The 17,030-nt window shown below is 49.8% G+C and overlaps 1 protein-coding gene across 1 annotated transcript in view; it reads left to right on the top strand.

Moving 5' to 3' along the window:
- Positions 1–14,653, top strand: part of CRY2 (cryptochrome circadian regulator 2) — a 34,711-nt gene extending 20,058 nt beyond the window's left edge. Inside the window, exons 7-12 of the mRNA XM_026004128.2 lie at positions 1,031–1,342; positions 1,583–1,734; positions 1,859–2,061; positions 2,372–2,464; positions 3,573–3,714; positions 12,356–14,653. Coding sequence (XP_025859913.1) covers positions 1,031–1,342; positions 1,583–1,734; positions 1,859–2,061; positions 2,372–2,464; positions 3,573–3,712 — 900 coding nt within the window. The 3' untranslated portion in view covers positions 3,713–3,714; positions 12,356–14,653. The remainder of the gene's footprint in view (positions 1–1,030; positions 1,343–1,582; positions 1,735–1,858; positions 2,062–2,371; positions 2,465–3,572; positions 3,715–12,355) is intronic.
- Positions 14,654–17,030: the final 2,377 nt, after the last annotated feature.

Genomic DNA, 17,030 nt, shown 5'->3' on the forward strand with positions numbered 1-17,030 from the left:
GGGGTGGCACACCTTACCCCCAGTCACAGCTGAGCAGACCAGGCCTTCTGGGCTAGTCGGACACTCTGAAAAGGGGCCCCTCCCTCCGACCCTGGGGGCGGGGACTGGGTTGTAGAGCATGGTCCTTAAGTTTGTGTACAGTTCAGAGAAAGGAGGTGGAGTCCACATCCAGGAGGCGTCAAAGCCCAGCACAATCCAAACTGCTGATCTAAAGAAAATCCAGGTTATCAGAGCAGGATGGGCAGAAAGGCTGACTCGGGGTGTGACTCTTGAGGAGGCAGATCCACTGGCAGCAGGTGGATGGAGGCAAGTACTCAAGAGGGCAAGGGTGGAACCAGTCCTAAGGGGAAGAGCACAGCAGCCCTCTGAGGGCTGGTCCAGAGCATGTAACAGGGAGTCCAGGAACAGCTGTTGTCTACCAGTCAGAAGATGACTTGGGCTGAATGCAGGGCTGTGCCGTATGAACTAGAGCAAATAACCTTACTGTAGTGCACCCGCCCCCAGAAGGAAAGAGGGCGACACATCCAACTATCCACATTCCACAGGTCATCCTTATGTCTCTGTTGTTTCATGTTGTTTCCCTGTCCTTGCCAGTAGCAGGCTTTTGTGGCATAGGGTGGCTTTGCCAGTGGGAATCTTGTGATTTTAGGAAAGTCATTAATTGCCTGGAGGTCTGGTCTGATCTTTTAATTCCCTCAAAGTCCCAGATCCAGGCTGTCGTATAAAACTTATTTAACCAGAATCAAGACTGAGCATTTTCTATGTGTGCTGATGAGAAGACTCCCATCGACTCTAGAAAGTGGAGCCAAGCAGGGACCCTTGAGGACAAGGATCATGAGCCAGTCTGGCCTGGGGTTTCAGTCTGCGGGTACACTGGGCCACTGCTAGGGCATAGTCCTTCTATGTATCTAGGGGGTTTGGAGCCACCACATTGGTAGCAGCTCCAGATTCCTTTGTAGGAAAGATCTGAGTGATACAGTGTTGCGAGCTGGGCAGGTGATGCATCCACGTGCTGTTCCCCCACCCCCAGGTGAAGCGGAACAGCACACCCCCACTCTCCCTGTTTGGGCAACTCCTGTGGCGAGAGTTCTTCTACACGGCAGCCACCAACAACCCCAGGTTTGACCGCATGGAAGGGAACCCCATCTGCATCCAGATCCCCTGGGACCGCAACCCTGAGGCCCTGGCCAAGTGGGCCGAGGGCAAGACAGGCTTCCCTTGGATTGACGCCATCATGACCCAGCTGAGGCAGGAGGGCTGGATCCACCATCTGGCCCGGCATGCCGTGGCCTGCTTCCTCACCCGCGGGGACCTCTGGGTCAGCTGGGAGAGCGGGGTCCGGGTGAGTGCTCACACAGGGGAAGCTGGCCTGTACCCTCATCAGGCCCAGCAAGGGCAGCCTTCTGGGCTAGGGGATGGGATAGGGTCCCTAGGTCCAGGGGATCTCCTCCAAATCCTTCTTGGCTTGCCCTCAGCAGAAGGGCTTTGGCTCTCTCTTCTCCATGGGCCCTGTGGTAACTTGGGGAGAACCATGGCAGTAGGTCCCCATCAAGGCTGACTGTCCTACCCCCTCCCCATCTAGGTATTTGATGAGCTGCTCCTGGATGCGGATTTCAGCGTGAATGCGGGCAGCTGGATGTGGCTGTCCTGCAGTGCTTTCTTCCAGCAGTTCTTCCACTGCTACTGCCCTGTGGGGTTTGGCCGCCGCACAGACCCCAGTGGAGACTATATCAGGTAAGGATGCAGTCCAGGCTCTCTGGCTCCTGGCTGCTGTAGCCTGCTTCTAAGATAAGGTACGCTTGGCCCTTTAAAGGAGAGTCACAGTGTGCTGACTGGCTGTCCGATGTGTGTGTTTCAGGCGATACCTGCCTATATTGAAAGGATTCCCCTCTCGATACATCTATGAGCCCTGGAATGCTCCAGAGTCCATTCAGAAGGCAGCCAAGTGCATCATTGGTGTGGACTACCCCCGGCCCATTGTCAACCATGCTGAGACGAGCAGGCTCAACATTGAGCGAATGAAGCAGATTTACCAGCAGCTCTCCCGTTACCGGGGACTCTGTAAGGAGCCACTACTCCTACCGCCATCCTCTAGCAGGAAGGACAGCATCTGTGGGCTCAGAGGGAATTTTCAGATATTTGTAAAGAGAGGCCAAGTGTTCTCTTCTAAGCTGTTAAGTTGACTTGATTTCCCAGGGCACGGCACTACACGCTAGGCTCTCTTAATTGTGGCTAGTGGGAAGAGATAAAGCTTCAGTGTCATGGCCCAGCACCCTATGGCCCCTGTCATTTTGGCTTGTCTTTAACTGCCCTGTGGCCCTCTGCAGTCCTGTGAGATTACATCCTGGTTGCTCCCTTGCCTCTCTCCCAGGTCTGCTGGCATCTGTCCCTTCCTGCGTGGAAGACCTCAGCAACCCCGTGGCAGAGCCCAGCTCAAGCCAGACTGGGAGCATGAGCAGTGCAGGTGAGTAGCAGCTGGTCTCCTGTGGCCTGTGTCCATCCAGAGGATGCTGCAGAACTACTGCCACTTGAGTCATTGAGGGCTGAAGACAAAGGCCAAAATGAGTTTGTGCCCCTTACTTAGAGCTTATGTTCCACTTGGGAGACTCAAATAGGAACTGTGCAAGATTATTTCAGTTAACAAGTGCTTTTGGGGATAATAAAGGTGAATGACCTCATTTGAGAGGGGCTGGGGAAGAGGGATTCCTTCCCATACTTTAGATTGGAGCAGTCAGGGAATGCCCCTCTCGGCAGGGACCCAAGTCACAAGCACAACCCAGCTTTCTGAGAACTGGCCGAAGAGCCTTCCAGGCAAAGGGAATAGCAAGAAAAGACCCAGAGATAGAATGAGTGAGTGCAGCTCACGCAAGGAGCAGAGAAGGGGAAGCCAGTGTGGCTGGCATATCCTGAGGGAGGAGCTAGAATGAGATGGGGATGAGCTGTGGCAGGAGTAGCCTCTGAGGCTCCGCACCCTCCGTGGGGAGTGGGATTCTGTCCCCAGTGCACTGAGAAGGCACCGGCGGGAGGTGTGGGAGCTGGTCTGTGTTTTTAAAAGCTCACTCTTCCTGCTATGTGGAGGGGACAGTGTGAACAGGAGCAAGGGCAAGGAGGCAGCACAGCCTGGTGGTGGTGCCAAATTCTTGACCTCCTCCCTTCAGCAATGGGATGAATAGCAGTAAGATGAGACCGGCAAGAACCCCAGGAGTTTTTCTAGCTTGCCCAGCCAGACTGGCTCCACAGAGGAGGGTGCTGCTTATTCCTGCTTCAGGAGGCTGATCCAGCATCACGGAGGGAATGCCTGACCTTCAGAGCAAGAGCAGCAGACACATCAAATTAGTCTCTGGCCTGGAGCTCCCAGAGTTTGGGGCTGCTAGCAGGCCTGGTCGTGCTCTCCTTAGACATTTCCAGGCAAAGTCACTGCTGCAAGGAAGGCTGAGGGGCAAGCCTAAGGAGCGTGTGCTGCATGGCTTTAATGCAGGCTCCCTGACCCCTTAAAGAGCTGCCACTGCCCAGTTTTGGGTCATCTTGGCTTTCTGCACAGTCTGTGTGATACTTTGACCTGTTCCCTACAGGCCCAAGACCACTACCCAGTGGCCCAGCATCCCCGAAACGCAAGTTGGAAGCAGCCGAGGAGCCACCGGGTGAAGAACTCAGTAAACGGGCCAGGGTGGCAGAGTTGCCCACCCCAGAGCTGCCGTGCAGGGATGTCTGAGAGTGAGTGACAGCAGCTTAGATTCATCTTTAGGGAGAAAGTTGGGAGAGGTGGGAGTGGGTTTGGAGCCGAAGGTTAAAACTCCACAAACTAGATAAAAACCTGGTGGGGATCGCATGATTCTTTTTAGGATTTCAACTCTAAATTTCTTCTATTCTGATCTCTATACCTTTTGAATTTTAAAAGGAAATTTAAAAGTCAAGCCTTTTTTTCTTTACCAACTAGGGAAAAAAAATTTTTTTTGGCTCTTTCTACTTGTCAAAATGAGTCAAATCCAACAAAAATAAAGCAGAGCCCCAGAGGTGAAGCTGTGGGAGAAATGACCCCATGGCCAGGTATGAGGAGGCTCCAGGACCCTCTGCCGCTGCGGACAGGCCATATCCCATAGGCAGGCCAGCGGAGGGCAGCACTGTCCTTCAGAAGAAAGCGCAGGGATGTGTGCTGGCCGCTAGCCCCAGCCCCCGCTGAGGACCAGTAGAATCTGGCTGCCTGTCATCTGTGCCTCTTAAAGCTGCTCCTCCATTCTCACCTTCCTTGTGGCCTTGGCTCTGCACTTCCCTGTCAGCACTCAGCTTTCTTGGAAGTCCCTTGAATATCATTAAAGAAACAAAAATAAAAAGTGGTTCCTTCCACAGAGCAGGAAGGGATTTTCATGGCTTTCTTAGGGAAATATAAATTACTCTTCTCTTTAAGTCATTATCTTAGGTATTCTTTATGTGTCATGTCTGTGTCATTAGACTGGAGAGTGATTTTCTTCTCCTCTGTGGAGCCAGTTGATTTTATCCCAATCCTTCCATTTCAGGGCCAGGCGGGGCCATCTGGTTTGAGTGTCTGTGCCCAGTACTGGGTGAGACAGCAAGTGTTTGATACTCGTGCCCTTTACCCTACTAGGCTCATTGTCATAAATGTTGCTGATAGATTTGGGCTAGCTTATTCTAGAAGCACTGGAAGCCTTAGATACTATGCTCTTAGTTATCTCTTAGTTCTTTGATACTAAGCAAAGTTCATTCTGTCTTACAAATCTGGAGCTTGCCAGGCTGATAATTTGACTTTCAGTTGAGAAGATCAAAGAATAGAGAGGTTAAACGTCTGGGTCAAGGTTGCTCAGTAAGCTAATGGCATCCAATTCATCATGAAAGTGTTGTCACCAGGTGTGTGAGGGAGGGGAGCATGAGCATATGTGTTGTGGTGCCCATCCACAAGCATTTAACAGTCTTCATAGAAAAAGAAATAATTTGTAAATCCTACACTGATGATTTAGGCTGCCCATGCTTATCATAAGCCAGCTGTTGGTGGGCTGGGGTGATCAGGGAATGTGACACAGACGTTTATACTGGGGGCTGAAAGGTGAGTTGGATTTAGGCCACAAGGAGGGCATCTTGGACAAGAAAAATAGCTTCAGGATTACATGGTCTTGTACAAATTATTTAACGGCTATAGGACTTCATTTCCTCACCCCTAAATTTGGTTATTGCAAAGACTAAATTATTATTAAATCCATCTGTCAGGTAGGAATATGTGCAGCTGTTAGAAGTAGGAGAGCTGACTGCTGTGGCTCAAGCAAATAGGGATTTATTTTTCTTACCTACCAAGAGGTGCTGAGGTGGGCATTGCCTGGTGACTCAGCAATGTCAGAGCCAGTTTTTCTGAGACTCTTTTGCTTCATGGTGTCAAAGTGGCTGCCACAGCCTCAGCCATCATTACTCCTTTGTCAGTAAACACACGCCAAGTTTTGGGCCACAGTTTGCTGGATACTGTTGTGCTCACTGGAATATTGGGAGGTGCTGAACAAGATTGACAAAGGCCCTTCCCTCTTGAGTGCATCTTTGGGGGAGACAGACAATAAACAAATAGAGTCAAGAGGCTCTGAGTGGTATGAAATAAAAATTAAGTTGGTAAGAAGATAGAAAGTAAAGGTTGGGGCATAGGGGAGGTTGCAATTTTATATTAAGAAAATTGTCAGGGGATGCATCTCTTCCTTTTTATCAAGAAAATAGAAGCTTTCCCAGAATACCCCTCTCCCAGCTTTTCACATTGGTCTCATGAGCCCACACCAAATCACAAAGCCACCCCCAGCCATGGGAAGTGGGGATCCAGGATCCAATCCTGGCTTAGGATTGGTTGAGACCATTGGTTTTCCAACTTCAGTGAGCAGTAGAATCCCCTAGAGGATTTGTTAAACCACAGCTTGCTGGGCCCCACCCCCAGAGCTTCTGATTCAGTCCTGGGGTGGGTCCCGAGAATTTGCATTTCTAAGAAGTTCCCAGCAGCTGATGATTCTGCCTTTCTGAGACTGTACTTTGAGAATCACTGACTTAGACTAGTCATGATTCATTGTGTCAGGCCATTGAGTCCCTGAACAAATTATAGGTCTCGGTAGCTAGGAAGTGTTGGATGCTGGTAGACCATTAACAGTGTCTAGGTAATATGCAAGGCAATTAGCCCAATGCCTGGCTCATAAGTTCATGAATATCCAGTATTATTATTACAGATATTGTTATCATAATAATTTTAGAAGAACAGAAGGCTGCTATTGAGTTGGATCATGAAGAGTCTTAAACGTCAGGCAGGTGAATCCTTGGTGTACTCTGGACGCCAAGAAGCATTTTGGAACAGGAGAGTGAAATAAACTGGCATTTTTGGAAGCATTGGGCTGGGGCCCTGCAGAGGAAGTGGTGGTGTGGGGGAGTCAGCTGAGAGGTGATAGCCATGACCCCAAGTGAAAACCTTACAAGGGTGAAGAAGTCAGCCTGTCTCTGGTCTTGCCCTCTTGGGATCTTAAGGGCTCTGGGTTTACTATGCCCTTCATCATGGCTACTTGCTCAGAGGTGAAGGCCAGGAGGCCAGAGGACAAGACAGACTGGGGAAGAAGGCATTGTTTGGAACCCTGAGAGAAGAGAGTATACTTGTCTTTTACTGTAGTCTGGTGGTAGTGCCTGGCCCTCACAACGTTCAGCATATCCTTCAGTAAAATAGCGATATTAGCATCTTGTCACCTGCCCTGCCCATTGAGCATACACATTAGGGAAGAAAATGTAAAACCGTATACACAAAGCTTTTGAACAAGCTAAATGCACCACAGAGGTGAAGTCATGTTATCATCTTGCATACACTTCTCTAGGCATCTTGGATTGTGTTGTTGTTACGTTAGAAGCAGCACTCTGGGCTAAATGGACCACAGCGCTGTGATCATGTGGCCTAAGTTGACACAGTATTCTACTGAGAAGCAGACTTGTCCCCTTTCCCCTCTTCCCGTGGTCAGTTTTAGATGTGTGGAACACATCTAAACACACATCCTTGGAACAGGATACTTAGCCTTTCTGAGATTTTGTATGTGTAAGGTGTGACTAATCATTCTTTACCAGCCCAAAGGCTCCATCCTGTACCTTTGGAGGCCCCCTTACGCCCTGAGCTCTATAGTTTTGTGATTCTGTTATTCCAATGTCTCAGACTTGTGGCAGTTTGTAGAGCAGTGACTTACAGTGTAAAACACGCCCTGATACCAGTAGGTTTCATGCTCACCTAAAACCCACACCCATGTCTGTTCTGCATCTGGTTTTATTGTACAATGTTCACTAAACTGAAAAATAAGCCAGCCCCCAAATAGCTATCATTTCAGAGGCTTCCCCATAATCCCCAAAGCTGCTGACTGCTCAGGATTCTATTAGCCTCCAATTGTGTACAGATTTTTCTTATTGGTCCAATCATTTTACCATGGGGAACCAGCTCACGTGATCCACTTGCCTGTCGCTGGGCTGGTACATAGGGATCTGTTGAGAAGCCCCATTGAATACAAAAGGCTTCTGGCCATGTATGGCCCCTCTCCTCCCCTCCCCTGCCCACAGTTCACCAGAGCGGGGTTAGCCCTGGGGCTTCACTGCAGAAAACCAGATGCCTGGAATCTCCTCATCATTATTTTGGCACTTCTTCAGTTGTATATCTCTCCTTGCATGAAACGTGTGTGATAGGCAGTGGGCAATCTCAAACACCTCACAGTGGAAGTGGATGCAGTGTGGTGTTCCGGCTTTCTGCTCAGACTAGTGAGCATGCTGCGGTCCTTCTGCACTCTGCCTGGGAGCCTTTGCCTGCTGAGTTGTCTCCTCTCTGTACTTCTCACCCTGGAAATGAGAATTTGGATGCATTTGGGTGACTGACATCCTCTTTCTGTTGCTGTAGGATTTGTGTAGTGCAGGAAGGGAAAGGGTTCCATTGACACGAGGAATGAGACGGAGCTGAGAGCCCAGCTTTGTACTCCAGCCTGGCCCAGCCGTACCTCTGTACTTCCCCATTCCTAACCTGGGAGCTGGTAGCAAGCCCTCCACCCCTTTCAAGCTCCTGGGCACTAAGACTTGGTTATGGGCTCCAAACGAAGTTTCTAGCAACCTTGAGCCATTGAGATATCCTCTGCTGATGGAGCTCACGCATATACTTCATCCATACACCCTCCTGGGTAGGATCAGGGGAATGGTGGACTCACAGATGGGGATTTCTTGTTAGCATCCAATACACAGGTACCCCCAGAGGTGACCCTAACACTAGGTGCGCTGAAGGAGGTAGTCGTCAACTCACTCTGTGCTCCAGCAGCTGCCTCTGTGGTTCTTGTGTTCAGCGACAGGTTGGAAGAGTTGGACAACTGAGAGACTGATTTTGCAGTGCATGTTTTAGGAGTTGATTTTTTCCTTGGTGCCTCCTGCAAGCCATTCCTCCTATTTCTTTTAGTGCTGCTGTCATCACTTCTGTGGGGTATAATTTGATTTCCCCAGCCCCTTTTTATCTGAAGACTTATGCTCTGGCTTAAGAACAAGAGCACAGGAACTGATCTAGCAGCTTGAGGAACTAGTTGACTGGGCCTCTGACTAACTTTGTGGACAAGAACAAGATGGTTCTTCCAAACCATGGTTCTCTGTGTTTGTGTCTTTGAACCTGCCATAATGGACTTGGGTCACTGGGGCAAATCTGTGGCCCACACACTGCCAGCTCCCTTCCTGAGCCTGCCCCATAGCACAATCATGCCCAAGTCAACATGGGTCTGAAGTATTAGCCCTAGAGCCACCTGACTGCTTACACTACTCTAAGTTTAGGCATTGGTTCTTTTTGTTGTTGTTTTCCTTTGGAAAACGTTTAATTGTAATGTAGAATAATTGAGGAGCTGACAAATACATTGCTGGGATTTTAGAGGTGGAGGCAACAGGGTACATCTTAGGTTCTTGTAGTAGACTGGGATACCCACTCATTACCAGTGTGTGCCAGATGGAAAAAGAAACTGTTACACGTTAAAGAACATAGCCTCTTGATTATCATACTTTAAAGTACATGAGATTTATTATAGCCTAATTTGAATTCAGTGAATGCCATTGACAGATTGTATAATGGGTCATTTTCACTGTGGGGTGTAAAAGAATCACTAAAGAAAGTTGACAGGCAAAGCATTTTAGAAAATCATCTTTGAAATTCTTTTAAAGATGCTCACAAAGTCACCTGATTGAAAAATAGTGTTTTCTTTACATATGGTGACCTGGAAAGTCTTAGGCCATCCCCCGAGAAAACATAATGAAGATGAGCAGCTTAAAAAAAAAAAAAAGAGAGAGAGAGAAAAGAAAAGAGAGAGAAGAAAAGGATTTTGAATCTTTGTAGCAAAAGACAGTCTAAGTATCTGAAATAAGCTTGTCCCTGAAAAGGGCATTTTGAACCCAAAGCAAGCCAATGTTGTTAGCAAGTACACGGATCCATTATTCCCATGATCTCAGGAGTGAAGGCAGAGCACCCGTCCACTCTTTCATAAAGGCCCCCTAGCCCCTGGACAGCCACTGTGGAGTGCCGTGGCCCAATGAAGTAAGCGTGTGTCTCTTCCCTTGTAGAGTCAAGATGGAGAGGGAACCTGGAAATCTTTCGTCCATTAACGCATACCTGGTATCCTCTGAGCCACTCACTTTCTGTTGCTAAGCCTTAGCTCTATAAGCAACAATCAGAAGCACTTAGAGGCAAGTTTGCCAAAAGCTATGAAGAGCACTGGTTACAAATAAACAATTTGCTTATACAATTAGGCTGCCAGGAATTTGATCAGAGAATCTAGAAAAGAGGCAGCTTTCTCTCTCCCCAGGTATAAAGGTTTCATTGCTTTGAATTCTACCTCAGTCCTGTGAGATGTACAATGCATGCCACAAGTAAAATTTTAAATTCCTAGGAACCTAGTAACCTCTTCTTATAAGGCATATGGGATTGGGGCCTACCCTAATCACCTCATTTTAACTTAATTACCTCATTAAAAACCCTTTCTCCAACAAGTGAAATTCATTTCATAATACATTTTTTCCAGCCATATCTAGGTATTGGTTCTCAGACTTTGTTGGGGTTGCCAATGCTTTGGAGAGTCTGATAAAGGGTGGAGCCCTCCCCAGGAAGTTGTAGCTATTCACACATACAGAAAAATGTAAAAACTTCAAGGTCCTCATGGATTGCCCCCTTCAACCTATCCTTGAACGAAAGAGTTCAAGAACCCCAGAGTAATACTCTGTGTTCTAAAGAATTTGTATGTGTTCTTTATCTTCCCTCATCCCTAAAGGTGGAGAAAACATGATAAATACAGGTATTTGGTAAGGGGACCTGTTATGGGATGCTCTCCAATACTGAAATTTTCAGTTTCAGAAGAAAAGTCAGCTCTGGCTTAAAAGGGGCCAGAGAGAGACCTGTGGGTAAAATATATATCACAGCATGTTTCAAATAACGTGTGTGTGTGTGTGCGTGTGTGTGTGTGTATAGAATGTATTAAAAACTAATACATTGGGGCGCCCAGGTGGCTCAGTAGATTAGCATCTGCCTTCAGCTTAGGTTGTAATCTTAGGGTCCTCGGAACAAGCCCCACATCAGACTCCCTGCTTAGCGGGGAGTCTACTTCTCCCTCTCCCTCTGCCCCAACCCCTCAGCTTGTGCTCTCTCTCTCAAATAAATCTTAAAAAAAAGAAAGAAAGAAAAGAAACTAAAATATTTATTTATAGGAAAAGCATGGCTAAGTTATTATGGTACAAGCCTAAAGGAAACAATTACTGAAAATAATAGGTATTTTAAAGAACGAGACTGTACTGACCCATTCCGGTACCCGCTCTTACATTTGCTCCTTATTTTACCTAGCTTCTAGATAACTTAGTATAATCTGGATAAAATCTTCAGATTTCACATTTGTCTTTAAAGGGTTGCATGTGTCAGAACACTGTCTGAATCTGTGACTCCGGTGTCTTTGACTCTTCAGAGCATTTTCCCTCCATTTATGTTGCTCAGATGTGTTTTGGTCTTCGTGCCACCACGTTGAGTTTCCGTTTCTATTCTGTAAGTCTTGATGAGCAATGCTATGATAGATTACTTAATGGTAAAAATATGAGTGTTGGTTTCAGACCTGGGTTTCCTGACTTGGCTCTGCCACTTTTGATGCTGTCATCCTGCGCAACTTATCCTCTCTACCTCCTGTTTTCTCATCTGTAAAAATAGAGGCCTTATCTTCAAGATTAACAGAATCACAAGCTGTATTAGTTTGCTAGGGCAGCCATAACAAGGTGTCACACACTGGGGGAATTTCAGCAACAGGAATTTATGCTCTCACAATTCTGGGAGTTCAACATCTGAGATCAAGGTGCTGGCAGGTTGGTCTCCTCTGAGGCCTTCTTGGCTTATAGATGGCTGCCTTCTTCCTATATTCCCACATGGTCTTCTGTGTGTGCCTGTGTCATAATCTCTTCTTATAAGGCTACCAGTCATATGGGATTGGGGCCTACCCTAATCACCTCATTTTAACTTAATTACCTCATTAAAAACCCTTTCTCCAGATCCAGTCACATTATGTGGCCTTCAACATACAAATTTGGCGAGGGAGGGACACAAGTCAGCCATAACACAACTGTATAGTGCCTGACCCACAAAGTATACTGAGCCTTATTATTACCTGCCTCACCATAATTTGAACTGCACAAACCTTAATTGAAACTCCACATGTCTGTACACTCTCAGAGACACTAGACCTTTATAAACAGGCAACCCAGCATTATGACTGGCTTACCCTGTCCTTTGTTATCAGACACGAGCCATTTCTTCCCTCTGCCCCAAATTCAGGATGTTATAAATATTTAAAATGACTTCTCCTTGTGTCTCCGTGACTGCTCTCCCCCCCACATCTTCTCACACAGTGCCAGGGTTCTTTTTTCTGTATGTGGACATTTGCTCACCTGCTGATTCTAAACTCAGTCATTGCCTTCATCTTCACGTCCCAGCTGGCTTCTTTCATTTGTTTTCTGAGTGTCTCTGGCAGCAGCCACTATGCCTTGATTTGAAAACTGCCCTTGTCCTATCAGGGAGTATCACCCAGGGCCCCAGATGAGTCTGTATGGCCTCCTCTCCCTCCTCTCCTGCCCTGAGGCCTGGTGCCAGGAGGCTCAGAAGGTGTGCAGGGGACAGCCTGTCCTGTGTCACTGCCTCAGAGGGACTGTGTTCAGGCCCCCGCTGGCTCCCCAGGTGCTGTGGCTGGTGCAGTTTACATGAGGCTCTTCCTAGTTTTCAGCCTGAGTGTCCCCAGGGAAGCAGCCAGAGGAGTTTGTGTCCCTCGGCAACCAAGCAGCCTTCTGAATGCTTCTGTTTGCACTTGTTTTTCTCTTTCAGCTGCAGCACTATAGCTCCGTGAGCAAAGCCTGGGAGCCCGAACAGCCACCATGGCAGCAGAGTGCAGCCTGCAGAAAAGCTGGTCATCGACAGAGACTGAGCGAACATGTGTGCATGTGTGTACGCGTGTGGGGAGGAAGAAGTGGTGTGCCTGTTTGCGTGTGCATGCATCTGTTTACACTCTTGTGATTCTGAACACTGTTTGGGCTGGAGGGACACATGTAGCAGCTCACCTCAGCCTCCAGACACCAGGCTAGAGGTCATGGCAGTGACTTTCAGCCAAACCTGTCCCTGTGACTAGCTGCCTTGTCTGAATAGAAGAGTAGTAGGCCCTCGCTGGGTTTCTGGCATCTGCTCCACCCTACTCTGACCCTGAGCCCCCCTCCTTCCCTCTCTCATCGCATCAGACTGAGGAGCAGGAGGGCTGGCTCTTGTCCAGAGCGTGGGATTCTAGCGGCTGGAACCCTGCTGAGGTCCTGCTTTAGACCCTGGAGGCTGGGTAGGCTGGAGGAGACACATGCTGTCCAGACACAGTCACCAGGTCTGGCTTCTTTCTGATTTTAAAATCTCCTGCCACTGGGTCCTCCAGACCCCTCCTCAGGCATCTGGGACTGAACATGAGGCTATAAAAAGATCTGAAAACTTACCACCATCATAGGGAGGTACACCCCGATACCTGACTAGTGTGCCATATACACAGTACTGTAGACGCTAGCCTAAAAAGTGCATCCACCTTTCTGGGACTGAAAACCTAAAGTTAGGAACTAAATCCCAGCTTTTACTGTTCCTTCATCAGAAGCTGAGAGCCAGCCTCAGTGCAAACTGTGGAGACTCAGTGCCTCCACTGGGAAGAAGCCAGGTTCCTGGTGGTAGAAAGCCCCCTGGCTCCCCTGCCCACACCATAGTGCTGCCACTGAGGTCAGCTGACACTCAGCCAGGAAAGCCATTCTGTCCTGTGGTCTGTAGGCTTCTGGGGCCTGCCTGGGACTGGTCAGCATCCAAGCTGCTGTGTCAGCTCTCCCAATAGCTGGATACCAGGACCCTGGCAGACAGACTTGGGTGGGAACTGCCAGGGACAGTAGGGAAATGTCTAAGTAGAGATCTCACCCAGCCCGCCAACCCTTCCAGAAGCAGCAGGTGGGAGGTTTGACCCAGAGAAGCCAAGGCCTTGCATTCCAGGAGTGGCCTGGCCTCCCACCTCAGTCCTCCCACTGTTGAACGCCTGTGTTGAGAAACACATAATGAAAAGGACTGTATGGTCAGCTAGAGCAAGTCTTCCTTCCACCCTGTGGCCTGCACTTGAGCCACAAAGAGTGTGTGTGTGTGTGTGTGTGTGTGTGTGTGTGTGTGTACAGATGTGTGCGTAACTGAGAGGCTAATTCCTCTTTGGATTTTTGTCCTCACATGTAACACTAAGCTGACCTCTGGGCCTTTTCCTCTCTACCTCCCCTGTGACCTTTCCCAGCCTCATAGCTGTTAACTCCCTTGGCCCCTGCCCTGTCCTTCATTGTCCTCCTCTGTCCTCAGACCAGAACCCTGGGGTCAGGCCTCTGTCTCCTACAGCTGTCCAGCACATTGACAGGCTTCTTCCTGAGATGTCCTCAGGTTTTCTCAGCCAGAGAGCTGCCTTTAGAGTCCAACTGTTGTATGTATGTCACCCTCACTAAAAATGTCCCACAATATTGTGGGGGAAGCAGGACACAGGTGATGGTATATACTCAGAGCAGTGGGATGGTTGGGGTCTTCTCTGTTCCCTTAGCTCCAGCCAGGAGGAAAGAAAATTGGGGGCTGTTGCCAGAAGGGGAGTAGAATGAGTCTGGAAGGGCTATTTTGAGGAATTGCGAATGCCAGAAGGCTTGGGGCCAGAGTCAGTATTTGTTTAGCAGCACCTTCAAATACCAGGATGTTCCCTTTTCCTGCCTATTAGATGATGGCCCTCTTCCCTGAGGTACAAGTTGGCAGGACCACCTCCCCCTACTTCACCATCCCTGGCAAGCTGGCCCATTCCCAGTGGAATAGAGGGGTCTACTCTGGGATGGGGCAGGGCAAGAGGACAGTGCATCCCGTGGCCCAGAGCTCCACGATTGCTTCATGCCTCCCCTCTTCTGGCCCAGGTGTCCTCGGGGCTGCCATAGAGCATTGACCCAAATCCTGATCCAAGGGCCAGCAATGGGGAAGAGATGGTCGCAGGCAAAATGCACTTTATACAGAGATTTTCTTATTACTGGGAAGGTGTGTTTCTCCCACAGTTTGTGAACATTCACTTGTTTCATAAACATCTGATCCTGTCTGAGCAAAGCTGTGTTGTCATCAATCTTGTGGGAGGTCTGGGAACCAGGGGTCAGTAAGGCCGAGCTTCTCACCCCTCCTCAGAGTTGGCAGGGAGGAGAGGGATTGGTAGAGATGGAGGAAGCAGGAGACCCCTAGGAGCAACCAGAGCAGACTAGTGGCAGCTCCAGAGCTTGGCCAGAGTTGGGGAGTCAGTCAGCCAGAATGGTACAGAGTACTCCAGGCCTAAGATGAGGTTCCCGAGTGCTATCCTGCAGTGACTCTGCCTCTCAGGCCACCTAAAGCCCCAGGGCTGAGGATCAGTCAGTGGCAGCAGGGCTCTCTCCAGGCCCTCAATCCATCCTTTATCTTGATTCAGCCACTTAAGCACCGTGTGGTGTGCAGGGGATGCAGGCGGCAAGCACGGACTCTGGCTAGGTGGTTGAGATCTGCCCGCAGCCAGGCCCAGGGCCTGGATGCTGGCTTTGCCTCATGCCATCTGGCCAGAGAGCGGCCTCTCTCTGCAGCATATGTGGGCTTTTCTATGATGGTCTCTAGCCTTGGGCCACAGGAAGACTTTTGTTAATACACCACACCCCAACTTCGTGTGGGCAGGGGCTCAGAGAGGGCCCAAGGATACACAAACTGCCCTGCACAGAATGAGAAAGGGGGAAAAGGGAGGAGCTTGGCCCTGGGATTCATTTCATTCTTAGATCTGCTTTGAAGCTCCTTCCCACCAAGACCTAGACCTGCCCGTCCCCCCTCCCTTCTCCTGGCTTCTCTCTAATGTGACTTTGGCTTGGCCTCAGGAGCTACAATAGCTTTGTTCTCCAGCAGAAAATTCTGGAGAATGAAGTTGTCTTACACACACACTCCTGACCTGAAGATGCTCCCAGTTGAGGCAAGCACACACTCTTAAGCAACAATTATTAACCTCTAGGCCAAGACCACTTTCCTGGAAGCAAAAGCCAGGCATCTGAGCAGAAGGTGGCTACTGTTTGGTCCTAGTGAAAGGAGGCTGAGCCAAGATAGCAAGAAAGGTAAAGTGGCCACTCCTCTGGGCCCACAGGCAGGGAGAAGAGCCTTTGGCAGTAGGTAATGGGATGTTCTTGGGGCTGGAGGTGGGGAGTTGTTTCCTGCAGGGCACGTGACTGCAGCTCCTTTCTGGGTGCTACATTGAAGGAAAAGGGAGTGGTGTGACCAGTAAGCAGTCCAGATTTGCAAATAGGATCCCACAAGCTGTGAAACAGTTTGCTTTGCCCCTTCTTCGGAAAGAAGTAAGGACAGGGCCTCCGCAGTTCTCAGGAGGCCAGAGAGGCCAGTGAGGTTTGGTCAGAGGCTCTTGACCCACCAAAGCTGGGGCCCTAGCCTTGCCAGCAGTTTGAGTGTCCAGCAGTCTGTGTTCTGTAAAAGAACTCACAAGCTTAGCCCTCTTAGGGGAGAGACCAGAAGGGAACCGTGGCCCCAAACTAGCAGGGGTAGAGGTGCTGAAAGGAACAGAAAAACCATAAGAAGAATCCCAAGAAGTCAACCGTGGCAGCAGGAGGAAAAGTGGCTCCTACTCTTAGAATGTGGGAAACCAGCTATGGGGTGTCTGTGGGTGCAAATGAGAAGTTCTCTGCAGGAAATGCAATTGAGGTGCTAAGTGAGAGATGAGAGAAATCTGGGAAAGTCCTGGTGTGGGGAGGAGAAACAGAGAAGCCTAGAGGAAAGGTTCAGTTCACCATTAATAACTGGGTCAATCTTTAGAGAGAAAATCTTCTAGGGAGAGTCCATGAGAGGGTCTCCTCAAGGGGACAGGACTGGGTGAGACCTGGGTTCTAGGCAGAGGTGGGGTATTCCCTACCGCCGGTGACAACATATCTATATTACTTTTCATCCTCACAACCACGAGAGGGACCATTACTGTCCTCATTTCACAGATGAGAAAACTTAGGATCCGTGAAGTCACTAATGCAAGGCCTCACCACCTATGCACTTGGGAAGCCAGGCTGTGACTTCACACCACCGGGCTCCAACCCCGGCTTGCCCTGGGAGCCCACGCCGACACCATGTCGCCTTCCTCCTCCTTCCTCCATGGCCCTCCGTCCCTGTCCGCCTTCTTTGTCTGCTGCTGGGGGCCACTAGGGCCCAGGGGACCGGGTCCCGCCATTAGCTCCCTCATGCCCGGGCGCCAGGCCCACCCGAGGGCGCAGAGCCCGCACCGCGCGAGGGCTTTGCGGGAGGGGGAGGAGGGCGGAGGGATCAGCACCTCGGAGAGCGCCGGGGCGGGGCGGGGCCGGGGCGGGGCCTGGGCGGGCAGGGGCGGGGCCGGGGCGGGCCGGGGCGGAGCGCACGAGACCCCGGCGAGGGCCCGGGGACGCGCGGCGGCGCTCGCGCCAGTCCCGGGAGCGGCGCGCGGTCCGGA

Source organism: Vulpes vulpes, chromosome 5 (assembly GCF_048418805.1).
Source record: "Vulpes vulpes isolate BD-2025 chromosome 5, VulVul3, whole genome shotgun sequence".
Lineage (NCBI taxonomy): Eukaryota > Metazoa > Chordata > Mammalia > Carnivora > Canidae > Vulpes > Vulpes vulpes.